The 14951-nt window shown below is 38.8% G+C and overlaps 1 protein-coding gene across 8 annotated transcripts in view; it reads left to right on the top strand.

Annotated features, from left to right (window-relative positions):
* Window positions 1-14951, top strand: part of PLXNB2 (plexin B2) — a 250023-nt gene that overhangs the window by 183421 nt on the left and 51651 nt on the right. For all 8 annotated transcript variants that reach the window (XM_090136759.1, XM_031614992.2, XM_031614983.2 and 5 more), the window contains 6 exons: window positions 1568-1718; window positions 4029-4143; window positions 4790-4892; window positions 5359-5460; window positions 10420-10512; window positions 11675-11756. In XM_090136759.1, coding sequence (XP_089992885.1) covers window positions 1568-1718; window positions 4029-4143; window positions 4790-4892; window positions 5359-5460; window positions 10420-10512; window positions 11675-11756 — 646 coding nt within the window. The remainder of the gene's footprint in view (window positions 1-1567; window positions 1719-4028; window positions 4144-4789; window positions 4893-5358; window positions 5461-10419; window positions 10513-11674; window positions 11757-14951) is intronic.

The following is a 14951-nucleotide window of genomic DNA, read 5'->3' as shown; positions in this document are numbered from 1 at the left end:
CTTCTGAGAAATGCTCCTTTTAACCTTCTCTATAAACCACAGCGATGCATTATTATGGATGACAAAGCACTTAGAGCTATCTGAATATTATGAAAGTGTTGCACAATATTGTATAGCCTATAAAAGATAATTGATAGGGGAGATTTCATGTTGCCCTTGCATCCTCTTTCAGCTTACTTGAGCATAAACTTAAGTAGTGAAGGCATAAGCTGTTTCTTTAAAATCTGGCAGTGGATTTGTCTACACAGCAAAATTTGTCTACCTACATGGAGAAGTTAAATTCAGCATGCAAAATTACTACATGGTGACAAAATGAAGCATTTGGAGAATGACCAGTATGTTATAGCTTGCTTTGATTTCAAGTGCAGCATGCTGGTGCAGACTGAGGATGTACTGGTTGTGATCAGCAAGTAAAATCAGGTTAATTTTGATTGAAGTTACTAAATAGCTTTTGATCCCTCTTAATCAGAAAGAGACTTCACTTTGGGTTAGTTTAATTTCATTCCTAAATGATGTAAGCAGCATTGTGTTAAAGTTGTCTCTTCATTGAGAAAAAATGTTATTAGAATGTACATAGCCTAGTTAAAATCCACACCTTCTCTTAGTTCAGATCTTGTCAACTTGTGTTGACAAGACTTTGGTGCCTCTTATCAGAATATCAGGCCAAAATATCTAAACAACAAAAACAAAGCCAACTTCAAATGAGCATCTACAACCTGTAATATTGCCACTGTCATCTTCTCATAGTTACTTTTACTCACCAAAAAATATTGCAGTTTATAACATAGTGGACCAGTTTCAATGAGAAAGGAACCATCCTCATTTCTACTGGAAACACAAAATGTAAAAAACCTAAACTGTAGTATTAACATACCTGAAACATTGAATCAAGGGCAGCATCTAAAATCTCATTTCATTTTCTTTTTCCTGCCTTGCTAAGTTTTCCCACTCTATTTTGCCTTTAGTTTCTCACATGCATACTGTACTGATGATTTCTTTAGGAAGATTAAGATCTCACCACCACTCTCTCAGAAATTCTTATTCAGTGGTAGTGATAAATGTCAGGATTTAGGGGTTTTTTTGCATGTACATTGAGTCTTGAGAAAGCCTCTTTTATCTGCTCAGGCGTTTCAAACTCCAGCTTTTCCAGCCCATCCAGCCTTGGTTTATTTGCTGTCTAATAACTCCGAAGGTTATTGTAATTTTCATTAAGTTCAAGACTTACTTAAGTCTTAAACTACTCTGTTTACTGAACCAGATGCTGAGTACAAGAACGAAAGGCTGGGCTGGGCTTGTATCTATAGACATTTTTGTTTTGATTTAGTGCACTGACAAGGGAGTTTTCTGCACCATTTTTATTCAGCATAGACCCAGCTGGAAAAGTGGCAGAGAAATAAGAAGAAAACAAATAAAAATTGAAAAGGAGAACCACTTTGTGCGGTACCAGCCAAAATATCACCCTTTGCTAGGAAAAAAAAAAAGGCAGCTGAAGATTCTGTGGCCATAAGCCTTTCTGAGCTTGCTTACTTTCTTTCAAATATTTTACCTGTTGAAAATTTGTTTGCAGGTGAAACTGACAGTAAGTCCATTGCCAACTTTGAGCACTAGTGACAAACTTTGGTGTACCTTTGGTGAAACAAGCCATCGTGCTCAATTAAATGAAGGAGTTATTATCTGTGACCCACCTGATATGATTCCTCCAACACCAAAAGGTCAAGGTAAAGAAATATTGCTACCTGCCATGCATAAAAAAGGAAAGAACATAAACCACTGCTTCTAATGTGATCCTCTTAAATGAACTGAATGCATGTTTTTTTTTCCTCTTCCAGATTCTTGGCTCAAGTAGTCTATTGTTGATCTTTGTCCATTCAAACATTAATTTAAAAAGAGAAAGTTTTCCTCAAAATTTTTCCATTGCTGTTTTTTTCAACCTGTGCCATTCCCACCAAAATGTTCGGCAAAATTGATCTAACTCATACTGCCCACAGAAGCTGTATCATACCACTACACCTCCCCAAAACAGTCCTTGAAGTCACCATTTCAGTGATATTTCTAGCAGGAGCAGAGGGATTCTGTGTCCAAACAAGGAAAATTCAGCTATTCTACTCTTACTCTAATCAAACTGAGATATGAGGCTGGAAGAGCAGCACAGTATGAAGATGTGTTGTTTTAGTTTTGCTATACTCGAGTTACTGTATTTCAGTAACTTGTCTTCTGATCCATGTCAGAAGGTTGTCCTTTCCATCATAAAGCCTTCTGCCCCTTTCACTGTGTGCTCTCCATCTTCTGCAGTAGTGGAAGACCAGTGGAAAAATAAATGATCATATTCTTAAGGGCTGTACCACTGTTCTGAACCACTGATATACACTTATGGCCTTTTGCCAAACATAATTCTTGTGCTATTTCCTAAATAGTGCTTTATTTGAGCCTTAAGTTCATACATCCTGATACATAAACACATAGAATAAAACTGGCAACACAGCCTTCATTGTTAATTGATCAAATTTAAACAACTAAAAAAGTGTTCTTGCATATTGTATAGAGGTACCCCATAAGATCACCTTCTCATATCAGAATTTCCCAAGAGTGTGGTACTTGGAAGTCCATTTTAAGACAAGTTTAAATTCTCTTCAAGCTGAAGCTGTTCAAAATCCAGTTTTAATTGCACAAAATGTAATGATGTTAAAATCTCTCAAGTTTTAAAATAGCTGGGGTATGTCAAAGTATCAGATTATGCGAAGTGTTAAAACAGCACTACTTTATTTAGGGCCAATTCACATTCCCTAAATATTTTGAAAAGTAGGACATAAAGAGACCGAGTTGATAAATATGACAGCTTGACATCTTCCAGCATAAAATGTAAGACTAGAAGCCTGTCTGGAATGGCATGAGAGTAACCAAGTCACCTAGAAATAATACACTTTCTTGAGTTTTTCCCACAGTGACCAATCTGAAAGGATATTCAAAAATAATATCAAGATGTTCAGAAGCTTTGCAGGCACTTTGCAGAAGGCAGGCAGTTATTAACACAGGCAGCATGTGACAGAAAGTCCAGAGCCATCCACTTACTATTTAGAAGCCCTATTGAATTTGGAATGGCCCTGATTACTGTAGCAGTATCGGAATGGGATACTTCTAGAAAGGAATGATGCTTTATTGCAGCCCCACTGTTAGAAAATCCTCTAGTATTTCTACCAGTCTGAAATATTCAATGGGACCCAGTGCAAGCAAAGGTGACTTCCAGTAATGCTGCTCATGGTCTTTCAAGAACCTCTTCAAGGAAAGTAGAGTTTGAAAGTGCCCAATTGCTTGTGAAATAGCTTGTCACAAGGGCTTAAAGATTTCTGCAAAAAGCATTTTAAGCAGCTTCACCACAGAAAACACCAGTTTCTAAAGATAAATTTTACTCTCTTAGTTCAGTAATGATCCAGATGAGAAGTACATTTGTGGGGAAATCCTGTACAGCAAACTGAGATCACAAGTGCCTATGGTAGCTTTGTGTTGAAGGCATTGTTGGGCATTAACCACAAAGACCACTTGTTTTAATTCACATGGCAATGACAGTTTTCATCCACAAATGAAACAAGTAATTTTACACGGCGACATATTCATGTTTAAGATAATATTTGATTTTATATGACTGTTCTCATGCCAGTTTTCATCTGTGTTCAATTACCCTTTTATTCATTTTTTCTTATTCTTTCAGACTCTAAAATTCTAGCATGGTGATAGCAACACTGAGAAACACTTCCATAAAGTAAAGCTATTCTGTCATTTTACTTCTTCCATTTATCCTATCTCTGCTTTTCTTCTGAAAACCACTTGCTCAAAAAATTGTAGAGTTTAAAAAGACAAAGCAGAGCTCAAATATAACAGGTCATGAGATCTAAAGCATCAACTGTATAGTTAAATATTTGCCTGCACTGTAAAATAATAAAACTATTATTGTATCATTCTGCTCAAGAGCTAAAGAATTCAACAACCACTTACATAATTTTTTTTTCCTTTTTATTTTTCTTTTGCGATAGATCACGTTTCAGTTCCATTACAGTTAACCTTTGGAGAGAACAAGACATTTTTTGCATCACATACTTACCCTTTTTATGACTGTGAAGAAGCAATGAATCTTTATGAAAACCAGCCGTAAGTATTTCAAATTTCTAAGTGAGGTGTTTAGATCCTGTGACATCATGCTTCAGGTGACTAATTAAGTCTTTGGCACTCAGAATTTTTCAGTATCCAAACTCTTTATCTTACACTTTAATGAGGCATCCAATTAAAGGGCAGTTCATTGGGTTGCTATTTTTGGTAGTTGCTATTGTACTTGCAGGTGAGCTCTGTGGATGTCTACTTACTACATGTTGCCACAAGTGTTAGATTGGAGCTTTGGTTATGGTGCATTCAAATGTGATGGTCAAAGATGACTCTGCCACCATCATCTTCCCCACTTGAGATGTTACTGCCCCAGGACAGACACAGCCAACTCAAACTCCACATTTTTAACTCAATATATGAAGGTTTATAAAGATCATTTCTGTTTTCCTTGGACTCAGTCTTAAAGTTTGTGAGATTCTACAGTTTTCCTATCCTTACTTATATTTCTGAAAAAAAAAATAGCTTTCTGTGGTTCTCAAACTGTTCTTACTATAAATTTTTCAGCTTAATATAGTAAGGACACTGTAGCAGATTGATCTACTATCCATGAATAAAGATGGAATTTAATTTACTTTTTTTGTCAGTGGGGGAAGAAGCCTGACAGTTTGTCATGACTATCATGTTATATTTGTAGATGCTATTCTTGTGCAAGCAATAGATGGAATTGCCAGTGGGACTGGAAGAAACATATCTGTGAAGAGTCTTCTTCAGCACAGGATGTGATCAAACAGAATATGGTAATGTTTAAAAATAAAATTATTGGGCTTTTATTAGAAAACTTCAATATACTCTTTGCTTTTTCTCTCATATCCATTGGCTGAAATAGGGATCTAAAAGTGAGTCTTAAGTTAATTCCAGAAGTGTAAGATTTTTTTATAGTGACAGTGTGGGGGTGGGAATTTAAGGGTGTGATTGAGGAGGGGCATTGTGACTGAATAACTCCTGAAAGGATATTTTTGTTCCTTTTACTTTGCTTCAATGGGAGGAACAAGATTTCAAGGCTGGGAAAGATAATCACCCACGGCTTTGACATATGCTGTAGACATTTTTAGCATGTCTAATTTGAAAGGGTGTAATCAAATCTGTCACTGTATTTTAAGCACAAAGTTATTTAGAACAATCATTCCATTGTCCGAAGGCCATTGGAGCTTGTTGTGATAAGACTTTTGTTTTGAATAATGGATAAAATGTTTATCTCCCCAGGAAGAAGAATGCCCACAGTTTCTAAACCCTAACCCCTCAATAATACCTATGGAGTACCGAACAACAGTGCATTTTGAGGGAAGACATCTAGCTTATTATCAGGTAAGCGGATTAATTCAAAGCTAGCTGTCATTTGTATTCCACTTTAATTCCAGCCACACCCACTCTTCAGGCATTAGGTTCTGCTTTCCTGGGTGTTCTTGCTCATAATTCTTGTTAAAGAAGGAAAAGAGCTACACATTAAATTTGACATAACGTTGGTTACAGTCTCTAAATGTGGAATCCCACAAAGACAGAATCACAACAAGGCAAAATATCGTAACTAGTATATATGAACTTTATTTTAAAGAACATAAAGTGGACCTCCTGAAACACCTTGAGAATTATTTTTCATAGGAATTTTAAGAAGTCTGCTTTTTTTCTTACCACTTCCTAATTAAATGCTTTTTTTTTTTGGTATTCTAAAATAGCACTATTTGGTGTGCTTAATTCTCTCTTCACTTTTCAAACAAACAAACAGAAGAAAAAAAAAACCAACTCAGAAATTGCATGATTTTTAGTTTGGAGGAAACCATCTTTTGTTATTATTTTTTAACCATCAAACCAAACGAGCAGGTATTGTCCCAGCTGTAGCAAAGATTTCTCTTTCTTAGTACCTCCTTCCAGAAAGTCAATTGCAAAACCAAGCAGCTAGTGTGACTCTGAGATTTTAATTGTTTTATCACCTGGGTATGCAGAACGCATAGAAGTTAGTGTTTGTCTGATAAAAGTAAAGCTTAAAAACTTCTTTAGGTGATAGCTTAAGTATTGTTCTTAGTTTCTGCTGTTTGTTTCTCTGTTTAAATACAATTAATGGTAGATATGCTGGCTTGTATCAATTACTTAAACCACAAGCCATCATTCAAGTAATACATGAGATTCATGTATTTTGAGTTTTTTCCTTTTTACCTTTCCAAATTGAAGTACTGAATAGCTTACAAAATCCTTCCATCAATTCTGCTATGCCTGCCAAGGGAAGGAAAAAGGTAAACAGGTCAGGAATATAACAGCAATATAAGAAGTGTCAGAGAAAGTTAGAAGGCAAACCATAAATGCTACAATCATATCAAAACCATGTTTGTACAAGATGCTATACAATCATATGTTCAAAAGTAAATATTTTTGCCCAAAGATATTAAAATAAATGTACAGGGAAAAAAAAAAGAAAAAAAAAAAGTGGATTTTATCTGTTTTCTGTGATGGCTGCCACTGGTCACTGGCAGGATTCTGAGTGGGTGAAATGAATCTGACCTGACTCAGGTTGCTTGCAAGAAGTGGGACACAGAATCACAGAATCACAGAATCACAGAATGACCTGGGTTGGAGGGGACCTCAAGGATCATGTAGTTCCAACCCCCCTGCCTAGCAGGGCCACCAAACATACACCTTTACTAGATCAGGTTGCCCAGAGCCTCGTCCAACCTGGTCCTGAACACCTCCAAGGACGGGGCATCAACAACATCCCTGGGCAGCCTGTTCCAGGACCCAACCACCCTCCTAGTAAAAAACTTCCCCCTAACATCCAACCCAAATCTTCCCTCTTTCAACTTAAAACCATTTCCCCGTGTCCTGCTATTATCAGCCCTTATGAAGAGTTTACTCCCCTCCTGGGAGTAAGTTCCCTTCAGATATTGAAAGGCTGCAATGAGGTCGCCCCGCAACCTTCTCACAACACTTTGCTGCAGCATTTAAATAAAAAATGGAAACACACTGTAGAAAATTCACTCCAGGTTCTGTTGTTAAGCATTGTGAGAAGCTGAACCAACATTGAGGAGAAACAAACTGATTTCTGCAGAAGAGGGAAAGCTTTCTCTGATCCCTTGACGTAAGTGGAAGAGTCCATTCTCTCTTAACAACAAATTCAGGGCAGATGCATAATCTGGATGTACCAAATTTACCTTTTGGAGGGCTCTTTTCCTCCAAGGAAGAGAAACAGCAGAAGGAACCTGCTATGCTAATCTCATTCACCTTGTTTATCATTCTGTGAATAAACACCTCAATCTTTCTGAACTATTGCTAGTAGAGGAAAGAAAAAAATAATGCCTCCTCCCTTTTTTTTAGTGGTATCAATTACATTTAACAGAGCCAAACACACACAGTAGTTTTGAATGCTTTGTCATAGTGTAGCAATATTTAACAGTTTGCCTACAGAACAGACCAGCATGCATTTATTTAACTGGGATCCGGAAGGGCCTGTGCGGAACTCAAGTCTCTCTGAGAAGTCAGATGAATGTATAGGCCCTAGTTTGAGGACAGTGGCGAAAAATGCGTGTCAAGTGATGTCAGAATAGTTTTTCTTAGGTGAGAGATTAGTGAAAACACCTCTGTCATGGGAGTAGCTCGTGTATCCCAGTACAGAGGTGCATTTTTACAGCAGAATTATAATTCCTTCAGTGCCAGACGTTGAACAAGCACACACAGTGCTTTACATCTGTATGCACAGAGCTCTAAAAACATATGAAAATACACAAATAAATGAAATAGTTGTAATTTTGGAGGCACTCATTCCTATGTGACCGTACCCGAAGCAGTAAGTTTGATTACTGAAAGTTATTTTGAGTAATAGCATAACCTACACTCAACATGGGGTAACCTCTCATGGAAGACAGGGTGGCTCAGGAGAAACATATGGACAGATCTCTTAGACATTGGCACTCAGCCCAAGTGCAAATTAGAATGTGGCTTCTCACACAGAATAATTTTGTCATAGGATGTCCTGGGCATTACAGGTGGCAGTCATACAGCCGTGAACCCATTTAAGGACTTTATTGATTAGAATATTGGTATATATTCATTTTTCTTATTTTATTTGCCTACATTATTGTTTAGAAAATTGTGACTAGCAAAAATAAATGTTCTGTTGTTACTTTGAACAACGAGCTCTGTTATCGTAGTTTAATCTGTGCTTTGTTTAAAAGAGCATGCACAGCCACAGTATATTATTATACTAATAATGATAAAGTGCACTAGGCAGCATCATTCATCTAAGCATCTCCATGAATACAGATTGGTGGTTTAGGTCGGGGTAGAAGAATAAGTCCACAATTTTTGTATAATCCTCTTAACTTGGTAACACTTGTACTGCAATGAATAAATCTCCTTGTGAGAGCCTTTGCTGGAAGCAAATAGACTAAAAGATGAGAAGCTGTTGACTATTTTTCTGACCCTCCTTCCTCTAAAAGAATTTCAGTAGGAAGCAGAAGTAAATCCAAGCTGTCCTTTTGCTCTTGGGAATAGCCACATTCAGAGCAAGCAGCTCAGAAAGGCACTGAAGAGAAGTTTAACACTGATCAGTTTATTGCGTGCAACTTCTAAGAGATGTTCTTCAGCTGAATCCTTGGAAGATTGGCATGGTAGGAGAGACAGATGTATAGCAACAAGATAACCATATTAGCCCTCCAAGATTTTAGTTATAAGTAACTTCCCATTTGGATTTGTCTTTGTCATGAGTGCCTGATGTATAAATCACTTCTTGGTGTTTGTTATCTCTTCTATATCCAGGCTGCTGAGTAGAGCTCTGAGCCTTCTGCTGTAGAGCCCAGCGTGGCAGCCCAATTTCAGTTCTCTCCAGCTGGCAGCCATCATGCACACCGAGGTCCCCTCCTCTCCCAGCACAGCCTGTTAAACATGCAGGAAAGTTTCTACAGCAGCAGCAGAATTTGACCACTTTTGAAATGTAAAACAGGGACAGTGGGGCATCATTCTTCAAAAAAGAGATTTGTAAGGTGATTTAATGCTTGGAAGATGTGAAACAGAATGGGCTCTAAAAATTGCAGGAAAGATCCTTGTGAGCTCAGCAGCTTGTTTTCTGTATGCAGGTTCTGAGAAGGAAGAAGTAAAAGGTCTGTATCCCTCTGTACGTAAACCTCTGAGAGTCTGGAGGCAGGCCCTTCACCTAGCTGAGCACATGCTACTCCTCAGCCCCAAACCTTGGTGGGCTCTTCTGTCCACTGCCCAACATATCACAGCAAAGGGGCAATAAGAAAGGCTTCCACTGCACTACTTAGATAAACCTGATCTGTGAGCTGCCAGTGATGCAGCATTAAAGATATATTTATTATCCTCATATACAAGGTTTTGATCAGTAGCAGACTTAGTAACCCTCAGAGCAGGAAAGAGAGATCAAGTTACTGAGTATTTTTTTGAAGTGCTCTGAGATGCGATTGAAAGTGGGGCCTAAAAAGCATTAGGGATGAAGGTGGTCTTGTATTCCTGTGGTCTCTGTTGGTCTTCACCAATAACACTTTCTAAAAACATCCTTGCCATTTGTTTCTTAATCTGGTTATTCTGGCAAAGCTATACAGGCAGCTGTGCTCTGGGCCAGGATGGGAGGCTGACCCAGCACAGGAATAGTGCCATGGTTTGCTTTTTAGTTGGCTCAGTCCCTTGTTTGAGAACAATGATGCTGAGAGTTGTGCCAGTGCTGCTCAGGTGCTGCAGCCTAGGGGAAGGAATCAGTGGCTTTTTTGAGATACAGGGTGAAGAGAGGGGAAGAAAGCTTGTAGGAGGCAGGAATACTCTTAAAGTGGTGCTACCATCAAAGACTGTCTTGTGAGAACACAGCTGGAGTCTTGGTGAAGCAGTAAAAACAAAGCCAGCAAAGTCTGAGGGATGTTCGTTCCCATTTGCTGTCTAATTCCTGCCTTCCTCCTCTGCCTGTAATCCCACAGAGAAAACCTTAAAGGCAGAACTCAAGCAGCTCCACTAATGACACATCTGATGTGTGAAGCCATCCAGCTTTCACGTGTCTTGGCTTTTCCTTCATGCTCTCTGAAACTGAGTGCTAGATAAGTTGTTGCTTTATCTGAGTTTCTCCATGCTTGCACCTTAAGGGAATGCTGGAGGGGTGCAGATGGCAGCAGATTGCACTGGCTGGACTTTTCACTGGCTTGGCTTTCAGGTGATGACTTCAACTGGTTAGCTTTTTCCACCTGATCTTATCACTTCCAGTGCTGGACAATATATTGCCTGGTGGTATGTTACTGCTGTAAAAACTGAAAGCTGAACTTCTCTCTTCCACAGGATGAAAAATTTGTGGTTGGAAACAGCCAATTTGAATTTGAAGCTCCTGTTGAGGCAGCAGAGGAAGGAAGATTTTCATTCATGAGTAAAGAGGTAAATGCAAAAATATGATTTGCTTACCAAATATATGCTGTTTTCGGTTTCAGTATGTGTGTGTCTTGAAGTATGTTGCACTGGTTTCCCTCAGAAAAGAAGATCATCAGTGTTGGAGATTCTCCTTTGGTAGTAGCAGCCAAAAGCAGGAGCTTTGGCTCAGAGTTCCCAGGGTCTCCCCTTAAAGTCCTGGATCATTTTTCTATATTTCTGAATCGATGGGTTCATTGTATCGCCCCTGGAGGAATCTGAGGCCATTACTCTTTTATTCTCCACTTTTAATGCAATCTGGTGAAACCATTGAGATAAAAGATGAGAATTTCAGAGCTCTCCCTCTCCACACACCAATTAATTATCTTTCCCATAGTGCAGATTTTACATCTGTAAAAAATGGAATGGTAACAGTATGCCGTTGTTTGGCTTACTTAATGTCCATGCATCTTTCTCTCTGGTTTATTTTACAGAGAAAGAAAATAGTATTCAAAAAAAGTCTACTGAGTTCAAAGCTAAACTCACAAATGTTACGCTGACTTTAACCTTATCAGCTTGCTGAGAGAGTGGTTTTGAGAACTAATTAACATTTATGCAGCATTTTGAGTCGAGTACAAATAATTTCCTTTATGAAGTCATTATATTTTCTTTGCTGTTTTTCTCTCCCACCTGTTGTTATTGCTGCTGTCTTTAAGCCTCAGCAGAAGCCCGTGTCTTGGAGCATGTAAACCATGTGCCTTGCCTATAATGAGGGGGCTGCGCTGCAAAAGATGCAAGAGGTTTCCTCTCTGTGTGGTGCAAGCCTGCCGTGGCCACAGAAATAATGGGACCAGATGGTGTGGGAAGGGAGAGCCCAGCAGGGTCCGCAGCTATATTTACTGACACCGAACAGTACCCTCACTGCTTGGATACTTACAACCCAACGTAAATTAAATTAATGAAAAGTAGGCATTCAGATATTGCTCTCCCTTGGTACTTGAAAATTCTGAATGTGAAGGATTAGGCTCATTAAAACATTTTTTCCATAAATATATTGGGCCAAGGTGAAAAAAGAAAGACCATATGGTTTTGGATAGCTTCTAAAACCTTCGCAGCTCTGACTATTAAGCATCACAGAAGGTATGAAATTTGCTTTGTAAAATTAATATCTCCATAATATCATCTTTTTCAGTTCTCCTATAGTGCAAATGAAACCTTAAAACTTAAATTATCCATAAGAACAGACAAGGTTAAGATTGACAGCAAACTGATGGGTAAGTACAAAATATGGGGGTTGGGGGCGGTTAATTACAGTAAACAGGAATCTTTTTATAGTTTTGGATTTGTGGATAAGAATGTTACATTTCCAGGTTTTATTGGCTTTAATGGTGAAATAATCAAATCTGACAGATCAAAAGTTATTAATACTAAATTCATGAATTAAATATCAGTGTTTTATATATTAAAAGCCATTTTAAAGATGTTGCCAGGATTCTCAAGTTTGAAGTTGCTCTGAAAGACAATCCTAAGCAAAACTTCACAGTTCAAGCATACTTTAGTGGCTTCTTTTCTAAACGGCCATTTTCCTCCCCAGCCTCCAAAAGCTGCAATGAACTTTCTCCCCCCATTAACAGAGGGGCGGTTTTCCTTACTGCCACTCGTCTGGGCTTCACCTGAAGTCTACACCTGCAGCTGTCTCAGCTCCTGAGCAGCAGACTCGGCAGCCTTTGTGTCTGCTGGCAGTCAGGAAGATGCATAAACACTCCGTGTGCTTCCATCTCATCACTTTATTCATTTATTTCTATGGCAACAACAAAAAAGTTTATTTAGTATATAGCACAAATAAAGACTTGGTCTCTGATACAGATTGCTTATTACTTTATTTTTCCTTCTTTCAACCTACAGCAGTTATGTTTGTGGGTTTAGTCTGGAGCTGAGGTGAGAATGCTCCATTAAAATCAGTGGAGCAGTACCTGCTGGGACCTGCCTGGAATGTCTTTGGACCAATGTTTTAGGGCATGATCTTGGAAAAACAGCAGAGCAACACTCTTATTACTTCTTGTGTGAGGAGTCAGCAATGGGAAAACTGACACTACCCCCAAGTAATTTTCTCTACAGATTAAATCTGAAGACTATATTTTTTCATCTGAACAATACTTAAATTGATCCCCTGTCACATTGGCAGCACAGAAGTATGTTTTCAGATTTTCCCTATGGCTTTGTATGCAGTGATGAAAACACTTAAAAGAGGACCTGGGATGCACATTATGGGGAAGTCATGCTGCAGTCTCAGTGTCTTCATTTCCATTCTAAAGACCATGGTGTTTAAAATTGCAGAATTTTGACCAAATGTTCCCAACATCTTTTTCCCAGTCTGGGAAAAAAAGAAAAACAAAACCATAGAATAAAGGCAGTAGCTAAATTATTAAAGAAAGGTTATCATTCAAATCAAAATATAGAATCCTTGCAAGAGAGGAATTGAAAAATTATCAACGAATGTCTCATCTCTTTTTATTATAAAGGATTTTTGTATCCAACTTCTCTCTTGCTTTAAAATTTCCTGGCCGGATGAAATCCAGAGCATCATATTTTTTATGCATCTTGAAAAGAATTGACTTTGGGTATATGATTGCTGCTGAGAAGCACCTTTGAACCTGCCAGTCAAAGCACCTTCCTTTGTATGACACTTAGCGAATACTAAGTTACGACAGCGCTTTTACATCTTGTGCCATCAGGGGTGCTGAACAGTACGAAATCCAATATAGCTCTTTTATCCTTTGTCCTTTTTATCAATGATTTCACAGCCGGGATCTCAAGGTGATGGATAAGAGTCTGAATCTAATGAGTGGCTTGCTGCTGGTACATTTAATGAGCTGATCAGTGAACAAGGGGAGTGTTTAATGCTTTAAGGCCATAGCTTTCTCGGATGCATTTATGCAATGGGATGTGAGGGATGTCAAGACACTGCAGCACTAACATTGTTTACGGGGAGATGGGACAAAAATCTCTCTCCAGCCAAAGAAACACAACAAAGTGATGCTGTAGGCATACTGCCCTGCTCTGCCAGATGGCCACGCGTTGGTGTTGGTGGGTAATGTGGGGTTTAGGAAGGCATAGGGAAGATTTGTTTACCAATATTAGCTGCTCAGGTTCCTATGCTGTAGCAGCCTTTCTGAGGGCTGCATGAAGGAAGCAAGCTAGTGCCTGGCCATGAGGAAACTTCCTTACTGCTGACTGTGCTGTTTCTTCTGTCTGTAGCACAAAGTCAACATAGTAGAGCTGTCAGTCTGGTGCTTTTTCCCCATCTCTACCTTCACATTCAACATATAGAGTGAAGACTTAACACTAATCACTGAAAATTCTTGCCTGGCTTCTATTTGTTAACGCAATGATTCCACACTGATGCACTCAATGTATGAAGCAAATGGTGCTGCTGCTACTTTGCACTCAACCCTTCCTTGTAAATTCAAGAGAGAGGCTGAATCAAATGCATGTTTTTTCTCATCAATTCATTGTTACTAATGTCAAAGTCTTTGCATACACATCCAAGGATCTCATCTGAGTGCGTCCTGGCAGAGCTGCTTGATATCAAGTGAATATGCTGAATAGATATAAGAAAGGTTAAAAGCAGCCTTCATTGTTGCATTAACTCTTCACTGTAATGGAAAGAATAAAAATGTGTTATTCTCATAGAGACTATAGCTGTGAGACTAAACACAGTTATTGTTTGTTTTTTTTTTAATATGCAGCATTTAGAGAAAGTCTGCCCTTATGAGGTTGCATGCTCTCATACAAATGGTAGAGAGACTGCAGTGATATTTTAGATATCTGCAATAATTGTTCAGACCTAGCAGTAGGAATAAGGACACTGCTGGAAAATAATGGAAAACTAGCGTTCTCATTTTACTTCTTCATTTCAGTAGGAATCTGACATGGCAGCCTCTTGGAATTAGATGTTAAAAACTGCTGCTGCTTCTGCTGTTATCTAGGAGGACATCACACGCATTGAAACATCAGTGACTGGAGGTTGGGTTTGCTGGTGTCCTTTCTGAAGTCCTGCTACTCTGAGAGTAAAAGCCTTCTTTAAATGGCCATCTCTGAAGGCTTTTGCCATCTCCAAGGGATTATCCCAGTCTCTCTTGCCCACTGGTATCCTCTGTGTATGTCAGTTTGTTTACTGCATCTTTAAGGGTGCACCTCCTTGGGGAAAAAAACCAATGTCACTAAGTGTACCATTTCTTGAGACTTAATGAGCTTAAACAGCTAATGGCCACTGGGAAGGGGAGATGCTGATTCTCTGTCATGTACTCCCCACTCCCATCTGTGCGCACATTTAACACTTGAAAGAGCACAGGAGGAAACCTGGATAGTTTTCTGCTCCTCTGCTAGGTTAAGCTGATTTACAAAAAAACTCAACAGGTGCCAGAGCCTTGGTGACAGAGGGTGAAGCTGCATGGCCAGAAAAATAG

The sequence above is a fragment of the Phasianus colchicus genome, chromosome 1 (assembly GCF_987193195.1).
Source record: "Phasianus colchicus chromosome 1, bPhaCol1.hap1.1, whole genome shotgun sequence".
Lineage (NCBI taxonomy): Eukaryota > Metazoa > Chordata > Aves > Galliformes > Phasianidae > Phasianus > Phasianus colchicus.
Note: the sequence above shows the minus strand (reverse complement) of the source record. Positions and strands in the feature narration are given on the sequence as shown.